Raw genomic sequence first — 16,738 nt, 5'->3', positions numbered from 1 at the left:
TTGAATTTAGAACCCTTAGTTACTCAATAAAAGTTTTAAAATTGTATGTGGAATATGTACAAAAAATTGCACGCAGGGTCTTAGGCTCTTAGGAGGTTAGAACTAGAAAGAGTAAATAAAAGAGTAAATTATTTGCGCGTCTGACATATTTTCGTAAAAATAATATAAAAAGCAGTACTCGTACTTTATTATTTTCTAATTCAAAATATTATTACCTAGTTGTAAAGGGTTTTCCAATAGGGGTGGGGACAAGATACAAGACTTGATTGACCAATTATATCAAAATATGTTTTTTTTTGTCAAAATAAGTACGAATGCCAACTTTGCAGATCGATCGATCATTATACGACGAAAAAATCTGTGAAAAGAACTTCAAGTTTTTTACTTCAATAATTTCTAAACGCCGAAGAACTTTTTAATATACTGTAAATGTGTCCTAGATAGTTATTGCGGATCGATACTTGATAGGTATCATCGTGCTGACGAATCGTGAACCTTATCGAATCGACATAAGGTCGGTTAATGGTCAAAGAATTTTTAGTATCGACTCCTTATCGGAAAGTTCGAACCTAACGGCGAACTTTCATTGAACGAGCGAGGTGCGAATTTTATTACAATTTTTTTTTGCGTTTTGTAATGAGAATACCGTTAGGTAAATTGGCTTGAGAAGGTACGTTTCTGCCTTGTTACTTGTTTTTTTTAAATATAATAATATGGGGCATTATCTATGAAAAGGGACCTTATTGTCGATGTATTTATATAGGAGGATCGTTAATAATGGCGTAAGCGCCATCGACAATAAGGTCCTTCTCATAGATAACGTCACATATGTATAGGTATTATGTTTAACTGTGTAGTTCTGTTAGGTGTTCTTGAGGATTTTTATTAACTTTAAGGATATTTAGAAGTAGTTTTTCCGAATAAAATGTATATTAATGTGCTGAATTGCTGATAGCTGATAGCAATTTATACAATAAACATTTTTCATTTTATTTTCATTTTTTTCATAGATCTTTTCATAGTGATCGTTATGATTAATAGACCATTTATTTCTAATTGTTTTAACATAATTTAGTGTGCAATATAAAACGCGGGGGCGTGCCCGAGGAGTGTGCCAGCTTAGCTTGCCAGCAACCGGTTTGACAGGCCGTCATTTTCGTCCTAACTCAGATATCAACCACGCAAGGACCTCGTTTGACAGGTTAAACGTTGACTGAAACAGTCAGGGTTGTCTCCTTATTCTTATTAGCAAAATTATTAGAAAAAAAAATGTTATACGCCATGCACTGCGCAGATTACTATTTAAACGTAGCGGCGTAAAAAAATAAGACTCTTGTTGATATAATTACTTGTAATATAATGCAGTCAGTAAGTAATACGTGTTTTTTTTTGCATTTCAAATTTGCATCATGATTCAATCAATAAACATTACGAAAGTATGGGGATGTATTTATTTAAATGACTTTGTTCCACTATAGAGACCGCTGTCATCAAGATGTAACTCAGGACAGTAATGTCAACGACACGTTGTCATGCCCTGACATTGTCACTTGTCACTTGTCAGCATTACGCGCGATTTACTCCGTTCAGAATTAGAACTCGATGTTGCATTTATGCCTAATGATCGAAAACGACTTTAGTAAGCGAAGACGAATTTCAGAACGTTAGTCAGAGCATCATGTCTGCGCTTGGCTTTCTATTTTACCTAAATATTATGTTTTATTAAATTTTTATAGAGGGGTTTTCCGAACATGTCCTAGAGTCTAGACGTAGTTTAATTGACAACCCTATTGGTGAGGCCGCAATTAAAAAGAATCAAATTATGCTTAGCGCCACTTGCACCATTCCACTAACCTGGGGTTAACCTGTTAAACATGGTTACCAGTACAATTTGAGACTGGGTTATCGGTTTAACCGCTTAACCACGGGTTAGCATGATGGTGCAAGTGGCCCTTAATGACATATATACATTCGGGCCTTAGACAGTGAGAATTCTGTATAGTAGTACAGTCAGCAGCAGAAGTTGCTAAGCGGACGAGGTGTTCAAAATGACCTTGACACGCTCTTATTCTCTTAACAATAAAGTCGCCTCAAGACCATTTTGAACACCTCGCCCGCTTAGTTATTTTTTTGTGTGCCTAGACACAGTAGCTGACAACCCTGCTAGTAAAATTGTGTCCAAAACGCATTGCATAAAGATTGCATTACGCAACATAGTGGATGAGAACCTTGCTAGTCAGCCTACGTAATGATGGTTTGACAACTAGTATCTTGTTTTTGATCGACGTATGAATATATTTAACATAGGCTTCGAAAAGAGTTGCTAAATTAACACCTTCAGGTATCTTTTTTACTTTTTCTGGACATTTCATCCCTTGCCTGCTATACAGGCACATCTCAATGATTATTGGAAATTAAATCTTAAGTATAAATAATAAAGTTAAGTTTCCTTTAAAAAAAATTGGTGTCCAAGTGGCCGTATTGCAGCCATTGCAGACACGAAACGATTTGCGCTATATAATTTGGAAGTATTTTTTTATTTTGATGTATATTTATAAACTCACTAAACTTCGTCCAATTACAATGTTCGGATTCCACTAATTATTATAACAGGTGTGAACTGCATTAAATTAATTAATTAATGGTAGCTCGTTAAGCAATTAGCGGCTCGAGGCAAACAATAGTCTAATTGCCACTTTCTATATACCAACACTAAATTATAATTATAAACGTTTTTAATCTTGGTTAAGGGAATGTAAAGAGAAATTCTAAAGATGATGTCCACCAGACTAAACGGATCTGACATAGATTTTCGCATATTTACTTGTCCCGAGGTTAAAAAAACTGGTTAAATCTTTCGCGTTTTGAACTCCTCCTTGCGTCGTAATCCTTAGTGATGAGGGTCGTGACCTCCCTTCTGAATCACCTTCTCTCTCACAATTTCTCTCCATCTGGTTCTGTCCTTGGCGGTGTGGAGAGCCATGTGGACTGTGGAGTCAAGAGCGGTGGGGATCTAGTCGGACCAACGTATTGGACTGTGTCGCGTTCTGAACACACATATTAAATCACATTTTCAACCGGGTCTATCGCGAACCACCACCACCAGTGAAACCTGTGTCGAAATGTCGGTAAAAAAACCGGACAAGTGCGAGTCGCCCACCGAGGGTTCCGTACTTTTTAGTATTTGTTGTTATAGCGGCAACAGAAATACATCATCTGTAAAAATTCCAACTGTCTAGCTGTGATAGCTGGTGACTGGTGAATAAAGGTAATAAAATTTATTCGCGATACCCAGTTGTAAATGTAATATAAAAATCAGCAATGCCTTTTATGTAACACTATAATGTTCTTGATAATGGTGTTTACTGCTAATGTCTACTATTCATGTCTACTTTAAACTTCCCTTATGACTTGCCACTATACCTGCTACATTACGTCATAAGCGCATAAGTCGTACAAGTTGCTATGTAAACAAGATTGCAACTAAGCGGTCTACTATGCTTACTATAGTGCACGTAACACATATGGAAATAGAATCATAAATCTTAATTTTAGACTTATTCAAGTAGTTATTGGTGATGCTGATGATGATGAAGAGAAGTAATTCTCGTAAGTCGTGTCTCGCAAGTTTGACAGCTAAAATAGACAGTGTTGTGCCATATGTTTTATGTCAAACCTGCAATAATATGTTATTCTTCGAAGGCCGCAAAAATGGGTGTGTAATGATCCGTATAACAACTTTTGATATATTTTCAAAAGATATAACAACTTTTGATATAATTTCATGGTGTATAATCACTTAAGCGGTATAATGAACTTTTGATATAACAACAAAATAACTATTTTCATGGGGTATAATGCTTAATCGATATAAAAGCTATTCGATATAACGTTTACTGGATATAATGAATATTTGTTATAAGTATTCATGGTATAATGTATTCAAATGTATAAAAATAAGTTGAGGTTATAATAAAAAAAAAAGTCGGTTCTGGCGCTTCGCCGGCCGCTACCGCGGCACGCTCGCTTCGCTCGCTCGGCTCGCGCGCTGTAGGGTCGCAGTTCTACCTAACACTCCTCCTCGCTTCGCTCGTCGTCGTACCTAACTGAGACCTGCCTTAAGTTCGAATACGTAGGTTGTTATAATAGTAGTAAATATTACAAATTATACCAGTACTACATTATGCCAACTGAGCGTTATATCGAACATAATTATATGACATATACGTTATACGCTGTTAATGTTAGATTAGAAGTCGTTATATTACAAGTTCATTATACTTGACGTTAGTTAGACTCTCTATATACCATGTATTGTTATAGCAAAAGTGCATTATGTCCCTCAATCGTTATATCGACTAAAAATATATCAATAGTTGTTATATGGACCGTTACGCACCCCGCAAAAATATGTAACTCGCTCTTATGGCTTTACAAACAAGATCGCGTCAGATATTTTTGCGGCGTTCGTTGTGTAACATATTATTGCAGGTGACTGTACCTATGTTCCATCTTTATGCAAATATGGCAGAACGGATTTCGATGAAATAGAGTTAACGACTTTACGCGAGCAGAGGCTAGACTATAATAAAAACATTATTCAATTCAATGCTGATACGGATATACTTTTTTACCGTCACTGAAAAATAAGGAAACCATTTTTTGTACAACTCGCCCTTGTCCAGTTTTTACTATTTACTTTACCAAACTGTTAGTTAGGGTGCTTGAATTAGTTAAAAGCTTCTATAGGACTAGAACGAGACAAGTTGATATGAGAAGCATTTAGTGGAAAAAGGTCTCATGTCTGTCTACACTGTATAGACATATATTACGTTTCGGTTGTAGAGAGAGCGACGTATGAGTCAGAAGCGTCAGGGGAAATCAAGGTGGTATAACTCGTTCCAAATGGAAAATATATATTGAGTTTGTATTAATAGTTTATTATGCAGAGTTTGTTATTATTGTTTGATATGAAATGAGAGAGAGTATCTTAAGATCTTGCTAAGTAAAATCGATAAATATTATTATTCATAATGCAAAGAAATCATCATCATTGTATGTAATATTTAATATTTTAAATAAGCTCGAGTTAATGCCTCAGGCATTTTAATCTGATAAGTTTGTAGTTTCACCTACTCCTCATTTTTTTCTGTATAACATCTAATTAAAACAACATCAACTTAATTTAGACACTACATTTCAGTAAGTACAGCATGTGTACAGTCAAAAAAGTGACGTTTTCAACCAAAAGGTGCCATATTGTCAGTTGTCGATTGTCGATAAGGTTGATTTTAAATTGACTCTATATGGAAAGAGCGCCTTATTGACAACCGACAATAAATACCCTTTTGGTTGAGAATGGCACAGATTTCGTACCTTTTCGTACGTAAAGTAAGAAATAGTACAGAAATAAAATTTCGCGATTCCGAATTTCAAAAATGTTCTAGGTATCTCAAAATAAATGGTAAATACTTTCACAGCAGTCTATAAATATGAACTTTATGTATCTGATACAGGATCCGGGGTCATCCGATAAGCGAGCGTGTGTCATGTACTGGGCATATTGGGTGCAGTGCCTCTATTTGACCATTTTAAGTGTGAGCTACCACAACGCATAGTTATTACGGGACGAGAGGACCAGTTAGACTGGTGATATGGTGGAGATAAAATGTTTTGATTTAGGTAGCTGGAGGTAAATAGATCGATACAATGCGATACTATCGGTTGGTCATATGATGGCTGTTATCATGGTAGATAGTGCATGTGTTATAACATGTTCGACAGGTCATAGATACAGTTATAAATCTAGGTAGATAGACTAGGTAGGCCACGTTTGTCACAGGCCAGCTGACTACGTAGGAAACATATGCCTTAACCTAGCCCTTGACGGCCCTTGACGGCCCCTGACCCCAAGGCAGACCAAAAAAACGATGGCTTGATATTGTGAGAGCAGATATGAGCGTGAACGGGACAGGATCGCGCAAAGTGGAGGAAAGCAAGTAGGAAAGCGGACCCTGGCAAAAGCCGGGATAACGCTAGGTAGAAAAAGAAGTATGTAAAAAAAATCAATTAAACAAATTGATTCTACTTATATATTTATCGTTTAAAAATCTTTTCGTTTTATATCCGTGGAATTTTAACCTTTTGGACGCCAATGACCGATATATCCGCACCGCAGGTTCAACGCCAAAGACTGATTAGACGGTCACAGACCACAGAGCAACATAAGACCTACGTGCATATGCATAAAGTTCATTTTCAGTTTTGACACTTCGGTGACGTGGCGTCCGCGTAACCGCTTTTGTGTTTGACACGGCGTCAAAAAGGTTAACATTTGCGTGCATTATAAAATATGCCCAGAAGAATACCGAAACTTTAACCTTGACGTTAACTTAATGTTTTGGACGTTTTGGTTACAAAACCTAGGTATAAACTTCCAGGCAATAAGTACTTTTCCAAAACAGTCATTGTTCTTTACAAAATACAAACATCCTTGTTTTGTTCTGCATAAGGATACGGCTACACGCATGTGTCAATAGGAAGTAGCATGCAAACATGAAAGTTGATAATTTTACTTGTACAATCAAACACACATGTTCATTTGTCTTTAAATACTTTAAGATTGCTCTATTTTTAGCATGTATTGTATTAATTATTCTTTAAAATGAACTTGTTCTGCATTTTACGTATAACTTTCTGGACTTTTATAATAATTATAATGCTACCTGCTACTTGTTATTGTGACAAAAAAGTCGTAATTTAATTTAATTTGTTATTGTTTTTGGTTTTTGTTTGTTTTGTATAACTTGCGATGCTCACTAATATTTACTTTTATTTTAGTATGTATTCTCATGAAGTGAAATGTACAATATCTTTTGAGAAAATGAAGTTCTTTAAGCATAAATATTGGTTATTGACTTTACAATTGATTTTAAAGTTAAAGTTATAAATGAAATGAAAACAATGCTACTGCTTTTCTAGTGGCTTATATTTATTTACACAGTACAAGATTGAGTTCTCAGGTCTCAGCCACCTGAGAGCTCACGATCGTCGCTCTCACTAGCCAGTGCATACTCAGTCACCGAGGCCGAAACCGGCTAAGACAGGATGATAATGATGATGATGATGACTAGATTGTAAAAATGCCAGACTTAAGAGTCACCCAAACGTAGCGGCCGCCATACCTAATACATACAATCAAAGTAACACGCTCATTTTAAAACAACATTTGAAATACATAACATAATTATTGTGATTTCAAAGTTCTGTTTAGTGCAAAATTAATTAAGTCTGCTTTATAATTGTTTAAAGTACATACGGTGCTACATTACTGCACTAGTACGATAATTAACACATTACGTAACAATTTCGAAAATTTTAATTGCCATATGTACTGTAAAACATTAATGGTATGATACATTTGTGAATAGGTAATTCGCAACTTGTGTTGATATAAAAACTCCCTTCAGTCAGGTTTAAATTTATCGCCACTTGTTGCGAATTTCCTATTTTTCGCACTTGTATCGTAATGTACATTATTGTATATACAATATTAAGTTGCTAACAAAAAAAATGTGAATAATATTTTTTATATACTTAAGTACTTAATATTATCAGATATGAATCAGGTATTTTGCCATATCAATATTTTTTCAGATAAATATCACATTCCTACCAAGCCCCATGAGATGTTGATAGTTATCAACTATCAATATTATCATTGGTTTATACTTTACACTGCTATAATAAAGCCCCTTAGGCAGAAGCAAAGGAATTAAAACCAAAATATTCCTGTGCAATTCAAAAAAATTGTATAGAGTTGCTAGTCCATCTGTTCTAGCCCATTATACTTACTAACAAATTATTTGCATGCATCATGCAATTAATGAATGTATGTACGTGTTAAAAATATAAAATTAAGTATTAATTGTCTATTGAAAGGGGCTGTCCATAAATTACGTCATCGATTTTTGACCCAATTGATAACAGTGTTGGCCGAACGTTAATGCAATTGACCATTAAAAATTAACCATTGAAAAGGTTAATTGCCATTAACCATTGAAGGAAAATTAATTATCAATTGCATTGATCATCAATTTGCATTAATATTAATTTATTTCGAACCACTAACAATTAAAAATAATTAATGGTTATTGCTTTACAAACCATTAAAAATTAAATCAATTTTGAATGAAAATTAAAAATGTGATTGATAATTAATAATTAACAAGAATAAACATCGTAATTTTTGTCTCTGTATTTTTATGCAGGGTTTTCCCATATGTTCCCCGCGAAGACAAATGGGAATTCACCCATTATTGGTAATAATGGGTGCTTATTGGTGTATTCCCATTTGTCCCCGATTCGCGTGACCTACGCCATGCATGAAGCTGGGACAAATGGGAATATTTTATGTGAATGAATATGAACGGCGGGGAACAAAAGGGATACACCCGATATTAGTGTTCCCATTTGTCTCCGCTCCAATGAGATGGGAAAAAATGGAAATATTTCTATGCAGCGTCTTTTCCCATATGTTTCTATACACTCATTATAGGTGCATTCCTATTTGTCCCTGTCATATGTGAGTTGGAGACAAATGGGAAACGGGGGCAAATGGGATTTATATGCAGAGCCTATTCCATCTGTTCCAGGTGGGAACAAATGGGAAAACATCAGAAAATGATGTCCCCATTTGTCCCCACCTTATTGGTGTGGAGACAAATGGGAAACGGGGACAAATGGGATTTATATGCAGCGTCTATTCCATCTGTTCCAGGTGGGAAAACATGGGAAAATGATGTGTTCACATTTGTCTCCACAGCAATAAGGTGGGGACAAATGGGAATGTTTTATATGAATGAATATTAACGGCGGGGAACAAAAGGGATACACCCGATATTAGTGTTCCCATATGGCTCCGCTCCAATGAGATGGGGAAAAATGAAAATATTTCTATGCAGCGTCTTTTCCCATATGTTTATATATACACTCATTATAGGTGTATTCCTATTTGTCCCTGCCATATGTGAGTTGGAGACAAATGGGAAACGGGGACAAATGGGATTTATATGCACAGCCTATTCCATCTGTTCCAGGTGGGAACAAATGGGAAAACATCGGATAATGATGTGTTCCCATTTGTCTCCACACCAATAAGGTGGGGACAAATGGGAAATACTTATATGCAGTCTTTTCCTATATGTTCCCCGAGGGAACAAATGGGAATACACTCATTATTGGTTATAATGGGTGCATTATTGGTGTATTCCCACTTGTCCCCTATCCACGTGTCCTACGCCATACATGAGAAGGGACAAATGGGAACACATCATTTTCCCATGTTTTCCCATTTTTTCCCACCTGGAACAGATGGAATAGACACTGCATATAAATCCCATTTGTCCCCGTTTCCCATTTGTCTCCACACCAATAAGGTGTGGTTTCCCATTTGTTTCCAACTCACATATGGCAGGGACAAATAGGAATACACCTATAATGAGTGTATAGAAACATAGTGTAGTCTCATGTTAAAATATGTATCACGATCTGATAATTCACTGAAGCTTGTATTAATGGTTATTTTTTTATTTATAATTTTAATAGTTCCAAGCAAAAGTAACATTAATTATTAGTTTATGAAAAAAATAATTTAATTCCATGAAACGTTAATGCAGATTGACAATCAATGTAATTAACTAATTTTAATTATATTGATGCGTAATGCAATTGATTAATTGCGGAATTAATGGTTAATGCAATTGATTAATTGTTAATTAGAATTAACCATTACGGCCAACACTGATTGATAATTGATAGAATAAATGTGGTAGATTTTTTTTTAATGAAACTTATGTATTTAAATATTCTTATTTTTATTATTTAGATTTTTTGTATGACTGTACATGGGAACCACTGCATACAATGACTATATTGCAGAATAATTAACCTATTGAAACAGAAACTAAATCTCACACAAACAAAACACAAACCAGTAATAAATAATACTCATGATTAAATAGGACACATGATATTTCAATTGTAACATTGCCAGAACCTGCCAGCAAAATAAACTGTCATATCAATCTATATTGGTTCATTTAGAAACATACTCTTGGCCCCATTTCATCAAGGTCACCCTATAAGGCCTGTCTCTGTCATGTATAAGGAGAAAACTGGTTCCAAAAAGGTTGTATTACTCATAGTTTGTTTTTAAATTATCTACCCACATTAAGACAATTAACCTAACCCAGTATGATAATGCATTTTGAATACAATGAACTGCTTTACAATAACTCTCGCTTGGTTTCTCAAGCGGCTGTTTGACACAGTTTCAAAGTATGTAAGTGTAGATTTAGAAAAAAAATGAGTGTAAGCGTCGAAAGTTTTATGATAATAACCGACCAATCGTTTGCGTTCGTTCACTCACGCCCTCGCAATTAAAATCACATTGACAGCTGTACAGATAAACCTTGAAAACGCTATACAACAACATACTATACTATACCCATATGTACACATGGTACCGAAAACATTTCTATATTTTAATAAGTCTTACCTTCTGCGCTCTGGTTCAATGATGAAGGCACCGCGGTCGAGGACAGCTCCTTCTTCTGACCATGCTTAGGCGGATCAGAGTCTGAATCGTCGAAAACAAGCGTCCGGACCGATTGCGAACATCGTCGATCCATTGGCACTCACAACACAACCACACACAAATGCACTAATTTCGCCATTTATCACAACGATATGGTCACGCAACACGTTTAAGCGGCACCATCAGAGTTGCGAACATAAAATAAGCGAAATAAATATCGCTTTATTGCACACAGTTGCAAATATAATTCGCGTTTTATGCCATCATAAATAACGCGACACGGCTTCTCGTATCACCAATCGAAAAGTGACACTTTTGAAGGGTTACCCTGTGTTGCCATAATTAACAAACATTTCCCCGTTATGTAAAAATAAACTCGGGAAACGAATATGATGATTCGTTTCGTTTTTTTTTTTCGTACTTTATGTTACTTTACTTTGTCATAAAATCCGAATAAAGCTATTATAGGTGTGTCCCGTCTCAGGAAACTCACTTATGGTTTTACATTCTTAAATTATTTCTTATACCGGCAACATTATTGGGAATGACACGTGCTTGACCAATGACGAGTGGTTTTGTGACCTGTATTGCCAGTTTAGATTTTTAAATTTAAATAGTAGACAGTATTAGGATTAGGGCTCCAAGCAGGAAAGAAAAAGCTTTTAAACACCAAATTAAGTTTATTACTCTCAAAACAAGACTACATACTATAATGGCGTCTCATACAAGAAGAACACCTACATTTGTTTTTTTAGATTGACAACCGAATAATTCAAATACCTATCATAGACTATACTCTTTATTTTTTGTTGACATTAACACCCTTCCTCAACAAAAGAAGCTAGGTACCGACAGCAGAAAAAACTATAAATTGAAGGAATATTTAGAAGTCCTTCAAACATAGATCGTCAGCAACTAAAACACTACGACCACATAGCGAACACAACACAATTAACCACTTTAAATAAAAGAACACTTTATGGGTCTGTCGGGTACCATTTACATACTTTTAAGGGTAAGTTAAAAATTACCACTCAAACCTATTTGAGAACACAGGTCTCGAAAAATCACTTTTCCCAACGCTTTTGTAAACAGATCAGCTAACTGTTGACTTGTAGGAATATGTTCTAGCAGCAATAGACCTTCAGTTACCTTTTGTTTCACAAAATGGTACTTTAGATCTATATGTTTAAGTCTTTTGTTGTCTACATTATTTGCAACATGAATGGCCGACTGATTATCAATATATATTTTAAAATTTTGAAAATGCAGCCCTAACTCCAGAAGGAGGTTACGTATCCAGCACGCCTCCATTATCCCCTTCCCCAAAGCTACGTATTCCGATTCGGTTGAAGAAAGGGAGATACATTGTTGTTTTGAACAACCCCATGACGCTGTACAACCGAAAACCTTCATAACGTATCCTGACGTAGACTTTCTATCCGCCTTGTCTCCCGCCCAGTCAGCGTCCGTGTATCCCAATAGTGGAGCTTCTTCAGTAGCTTTGTAAATAAGTTTAGCATCTATGGTGCCTTTCAAGTATCTAAGAATTCTTTTAAGTGCTTTCCATAATCCAGAAGATCCCATCGACTGATATCTTGAAAGATAGTTTAGAGCGAAACATATATCCGGTCTTGTGCCCAGCATTACATACATGAGGCTTCCTATGAGTCCTCTGCATTTCCTTGTCATCTCCTCATCATTTGACGGTTCCGAATTTAGTTCAAGACCCACTTCAATAGGTGTCGCTATGATGTTGCATTCTTCCATTTTGTACTTCTTTAAAATGTCTTCTATGTATTTCTTTTGGTTTAACTCTATGGTGTCATTCTTATTAAGTATGTTTATTCCGAGATATTTCAGATTATTTTCACCGAGACTTTTCATTTCAAAACGTGTTTCCAGTGCCAATTTTAAATGGTTTATCTGCTCTGTACTTTTTCCTAAAATGAGTATATCATCCACATATATCAGGACATAAATTCTTTCTTTGCTCTTGTAGTACAGGCAACAATCCGCTTCGCTTCTTGAAAACCCTTCCTTAATCATGAAATCATTGAACTTATTATTCCACATCTTAGGCGATCTCTTTAATCCGTATAGCGATCTTTGCAGTTTAAGCACTTTACTGCTTTCCGCCATTCCCTCAGGTCTTTTCAAATATACGTCCTCTTGTATGTCTCCATACAAAAAGGCACTCTTTACGTCCATCTGTAACATCTTCAGTTTATATTTGCACGCAACTGCAAGTAGGATTCTCAAAGTTGGTAGTCTAGCCACTGGTGCATAAATCTCTGTGTGATCAAATCTATCTTCCTGCTGAAACCCTCTAACCACCAGTCTTGCCTTATATTGTTGCTTCCCATTCTCACCTTTCTTTATTTTAAAGACCCATTTGGTGTCAATAGCCTTCTTTCCCGCTGGTAAATCAGTCTCTATCCATGTGTCATTCCGTTCTAGTGCATCAAATTCTGCTTGTATGGCCTCATTCCACTTGTTTTTGTCACTTCCTTCTATTGCATTTTTATATGTGAGTTGACTTTCGTCATTAACTGCTGTAAATCCCAAAACGTAGTCATCCAAACGCTTAGGCTTGGTTATCTGTCTAGTCCTTGTTCCTCGACCTGTTGCATTATTTTCATGTCCCGTATCAGGTCCGATTTCTGTATTTTCATCTTCCACAATTTGGTTTTCATCTTCCATAATTTGGTTTTCGTCTTCCACAATTTGGTTTTCATTTTCAACAGGTTCGTCTGGGGTTTCATATCCAGAAATATCATGCAACTGTTCAGGAGATGAAGACTCCTTTTCTTCTTCTTCACTCATGCACGTCTGGAAAATACAATCACTCTTTGTTCCTTCTTCTATTGTCTTGGTCTTCTTCTTTCCGTCAGACTTCTCTGTAACATCTTTTATAAATGTAACATCTCTGTATGTATCAACCATAGTTGTATTAGGTTCCCAAATCCTATACCCCTTACTGTACTCTCCATATCCTACAAAAATACCATGCTTACTTTTAGCGTCCCATTTAAGACGTCTCTGTTTTGGTATATGGATGTACACCTCTGAACCAAATTTGTGCAATGTATTTATGTCAAATTCTTTGTTATACATCAGTTCGTATGGTGTCTTATTAGGTACCTTACTTGGTCCAGTCCGGTTGATCACATATGCAGCTGTATTCACTGCCTCTGCCCAAAGTTCTTTTCCTAGTGCAGCTTCCTGTAACATTGTCCTTCCTGCTTCTACTAAAGTTCGCATGTCTCTTTCAGCCCGCGAATTTTGCTCTGGCGTGTAGCTGACAGATGTTTGATGAGTGATGCCTTTCCTGTTAAACAAATCCATAACATCTTTATTCACAAACTCTGTCCCACGGTCACTCCTAACAGTTTTGATTCTATGACCCGTCTCATTTTCAAACTTGTTAACTAGTGTTTCGATCCTCTCTTTTGTCTCTGACTTCTGTTTCAAAAAATATACAAAGCGATAGCTACTGTAGTCATCCTTACACAACAAGAAATATAGAGACCCACCTATGGACCTCTCCTCCATTGGTCCACACAAATCCATATGAATCAACTCCCCAGGGGCACTTGCCCGATTTGTACTGCTGCTGAATGGTAACCTGTGCTGCTTTCCTTTAATACAAGGTACACATTGCTCAGTCAGCCCTTCAAGTTTTACATTATTTTTACTCAATACTTCTTTTACCTGGTTAAGATTCTGGTGCGCCAAGATACTATGCCATTCATTAACGCTTTTAGTGGTAGCCAAAGCTACTGCTTCATTAAACTCGAAATCCATTAAAAATAGATTTTCCTTGCGATATGAAGTGCATGTTACTTGGCCCCATCTAACTAACTTACATAGCTTACTACCTGCAATCAACTTATACCCGTTGTCAAATGCACAAATTAATGAGAATAAGTTTACTTTAAGTTCTGGCACATACAAAACGTCAAACAATACTGAGTCTGTATATTCACAGCCATTGTTTGCTTTCAATTCTATAGAGCCAACACCACATACCTTTAATTGGTTGCCGTTACCAACCGTAACCCATCTATTTTCCACCTCTGTGAGTTTAGAGAAGAGCTCCCTGGATTTGCACATGTGCTCGCTGGCTCCCGAGTCCATCACAAATGCACGTCCAGTCCAAGAGCTCTCCATGATGTAGGCATTTGGAGCCCTCGATACTCTTGGGTGTTGTCTTGCCCTGCAATCTTTATAAAGGTGCCCTACCTTTCCACAATAATTACATTTTCTATTTCTACAGTCATTCTTATAATGTCCGGCTTTTCCACACTCAAAACATTTCACACTATCATTTTTATCACCCTTCTTGAAGACTCTTGCGTTGTTATGCTTGCTCAGGAGCGCGGCGGACGTGGCTTCGACTTGTACTTGACTAGCTCCGTTGCGTTCCTCCTCTACCAATAGCCGTGCTTGAAGATTCTTCAAAGTCCGCTCCCCTTCTGCAACTGACTCCCATGCAGAAGTAAAGTGCTTGTAGCACTCTGGTAGGGTCATGAGAATCTTCGTTATAACCATCTTCTCTGAAACTACTTCCTTCAACGTCTTGAGTTTATTGACAATTTCATCAACCGATGACAGATATTTTGCCATGGGTGCTTCATATTTAAGGCTATAAAACTTCTGCTGTAGTAAATGAATGCCCACCTTCGACTTAGAATCGTAAACAGTGACCAACTTGTCCCACATCTCCTTTGCAGTCTCGCATGTCGCTAAATAATGTAAAACTCCCTCTTCCACTCTTAAAACAATAACTTCCTGGGCTTTTCTGTCTAAATCATCCCATTTTTGTTTCTCTGCTGTATTTGTCTCCGTACGGAGACATACCTCTGTCACTACTTTATATAGGTTTCTCGCTTTCAACACAATACGAGTTTGTAGCTGCCATGCTGGCCAATTATTTTCGCCGAGTATTACGGCCCTGCTGCTCTCCACTCTCTCCACTTTCTCCATTACGACTTACTTCCTCCAGTTCGGCCTGTCAGAGCCGACGACACCAATGTGCGTAAAATTTGTCGCAATTACTTCTCTACTGTTAACTTTCCGTGCATGGGCCCGTAACCTATTAGGATTAGGGCTCCAAGCAGGAAAGAAAAAGCTTTTAAACACCAAATTAAGTTTATTACTCTCAAAACAAGACTACATACTATAATGGCGTCTCATACAAGAAGAACACCTACATTTGTTTTTTTAGATTGACAACCGAATAATTCAAATACCTATCATAGACTATACTCTTTATTTTTTGTTGACATTAACAGACAGCGTAGTAATAAATGTATACTGTATTAATATGACTACTAATTTCAACGTTTAATGTAATCATAATCATAATATCGTTTATTGCACCAAATGTAGTTTATATATCAATGACCGTAAGTGTTATATAAATAGATATCCATTTAAAATGTTTTTTTTTTGTTTTTTTGTTAGCCTGGTTAAGTGTCCCACTGCTGGGCAAAGGCCTCCCCTCGCTTCCTCCACTCAACCCTGTCTTTTGTAGTTTCCCGCCAATCCGGACAAAAAGTTTTAAAATCTTATAAAATAAATATACTATTTCTGAAAAAAATATGTTTAAAGGAAGTAGTCAGACCGTAAAAAGTCTGCAGCGATTTTGATAGCCCACGCAGTGCAAGTGTCATTTTAAACGTCAAACTACTATGAAATTATGACGTATACATAACACTTACACTGCGTGGGCTATCAAATCCGCTGCAGACTTTGTTTGGTGCGACTCTAATTAAATTACTGCTATTTATTACGTTATGAATATTACGTATGTAATTATTTAAATTTAGGAGAGATTTAAATCTTCTCGGGTCAGAGGTGTAGGGTTACAACCGGCGTAGCTTTATTTGACGTTCATAAGCGCATTGTACTTGAAAATAAACCATCTTTATCTCTTTTCTCCCTATTTTAATGCGTTTTTTTCACAAATGGCAAGTAACACACATAAAAGCGAGCAAAAAGTATATTATTTCTCGCTCTTTCTTTTGTCAATAGTGCCATCTATGTATACATTGTGAAAACTGTTATTTTCAGGTTTGCCATGGTAAATAGTAAATGTTTCCAGCCTAACGTGTATGTGCATTTTTTATGCAGATC

The 16,738-nt window shown here is 36.3% G+C and overlaps 1 protein-coding gene across 1 annotated transcript in view; it reads right to left on the bottom strand.

Annotated features, from left to right (window-relative positions):
* LOC134801586 (microtubule-associated serine/threonine-protein kinase 3) overlaps positions 1 to 10,920 on the bottom strand; it is an 80,997-nt gene extending 70,077 nt beyond the window's left edge. The window contains exon 1 of the mRNA XM_063774203.1: positions 10,559 to 10,920. Within this exon, the coding sequence (XP_063630273.1) occupies positions 10,559 to 10,691 (133 nt within the window). The 5' untranslated portion in view covers positions 10,692 to 10,920. The remainder of the gene's footprint in view (positions 1 to 10,558) is intronic.
* Positions 10,921 to 16,738: the final 5,818 nt, after the last annotated feature.

Source organism: Cydia splendana, chromosome 22, assembly GCF_910591565.1.
Source record: "Cydia splendana chromosome 22, ilCydSple1.2, whole genome shotgun sequence".
Taxonomy (NCBI): domain Eukaryota; kingdom Metazoa; phylum Arthropoda; class Insecta; order Lepidoptera; family Tortricidae; genus Cydia; species Cydia splendana.
Note: the sequence above shows the minus strand (reverse complement) of the source record. Positions and strands in the feature narration are given on the sequence as shown.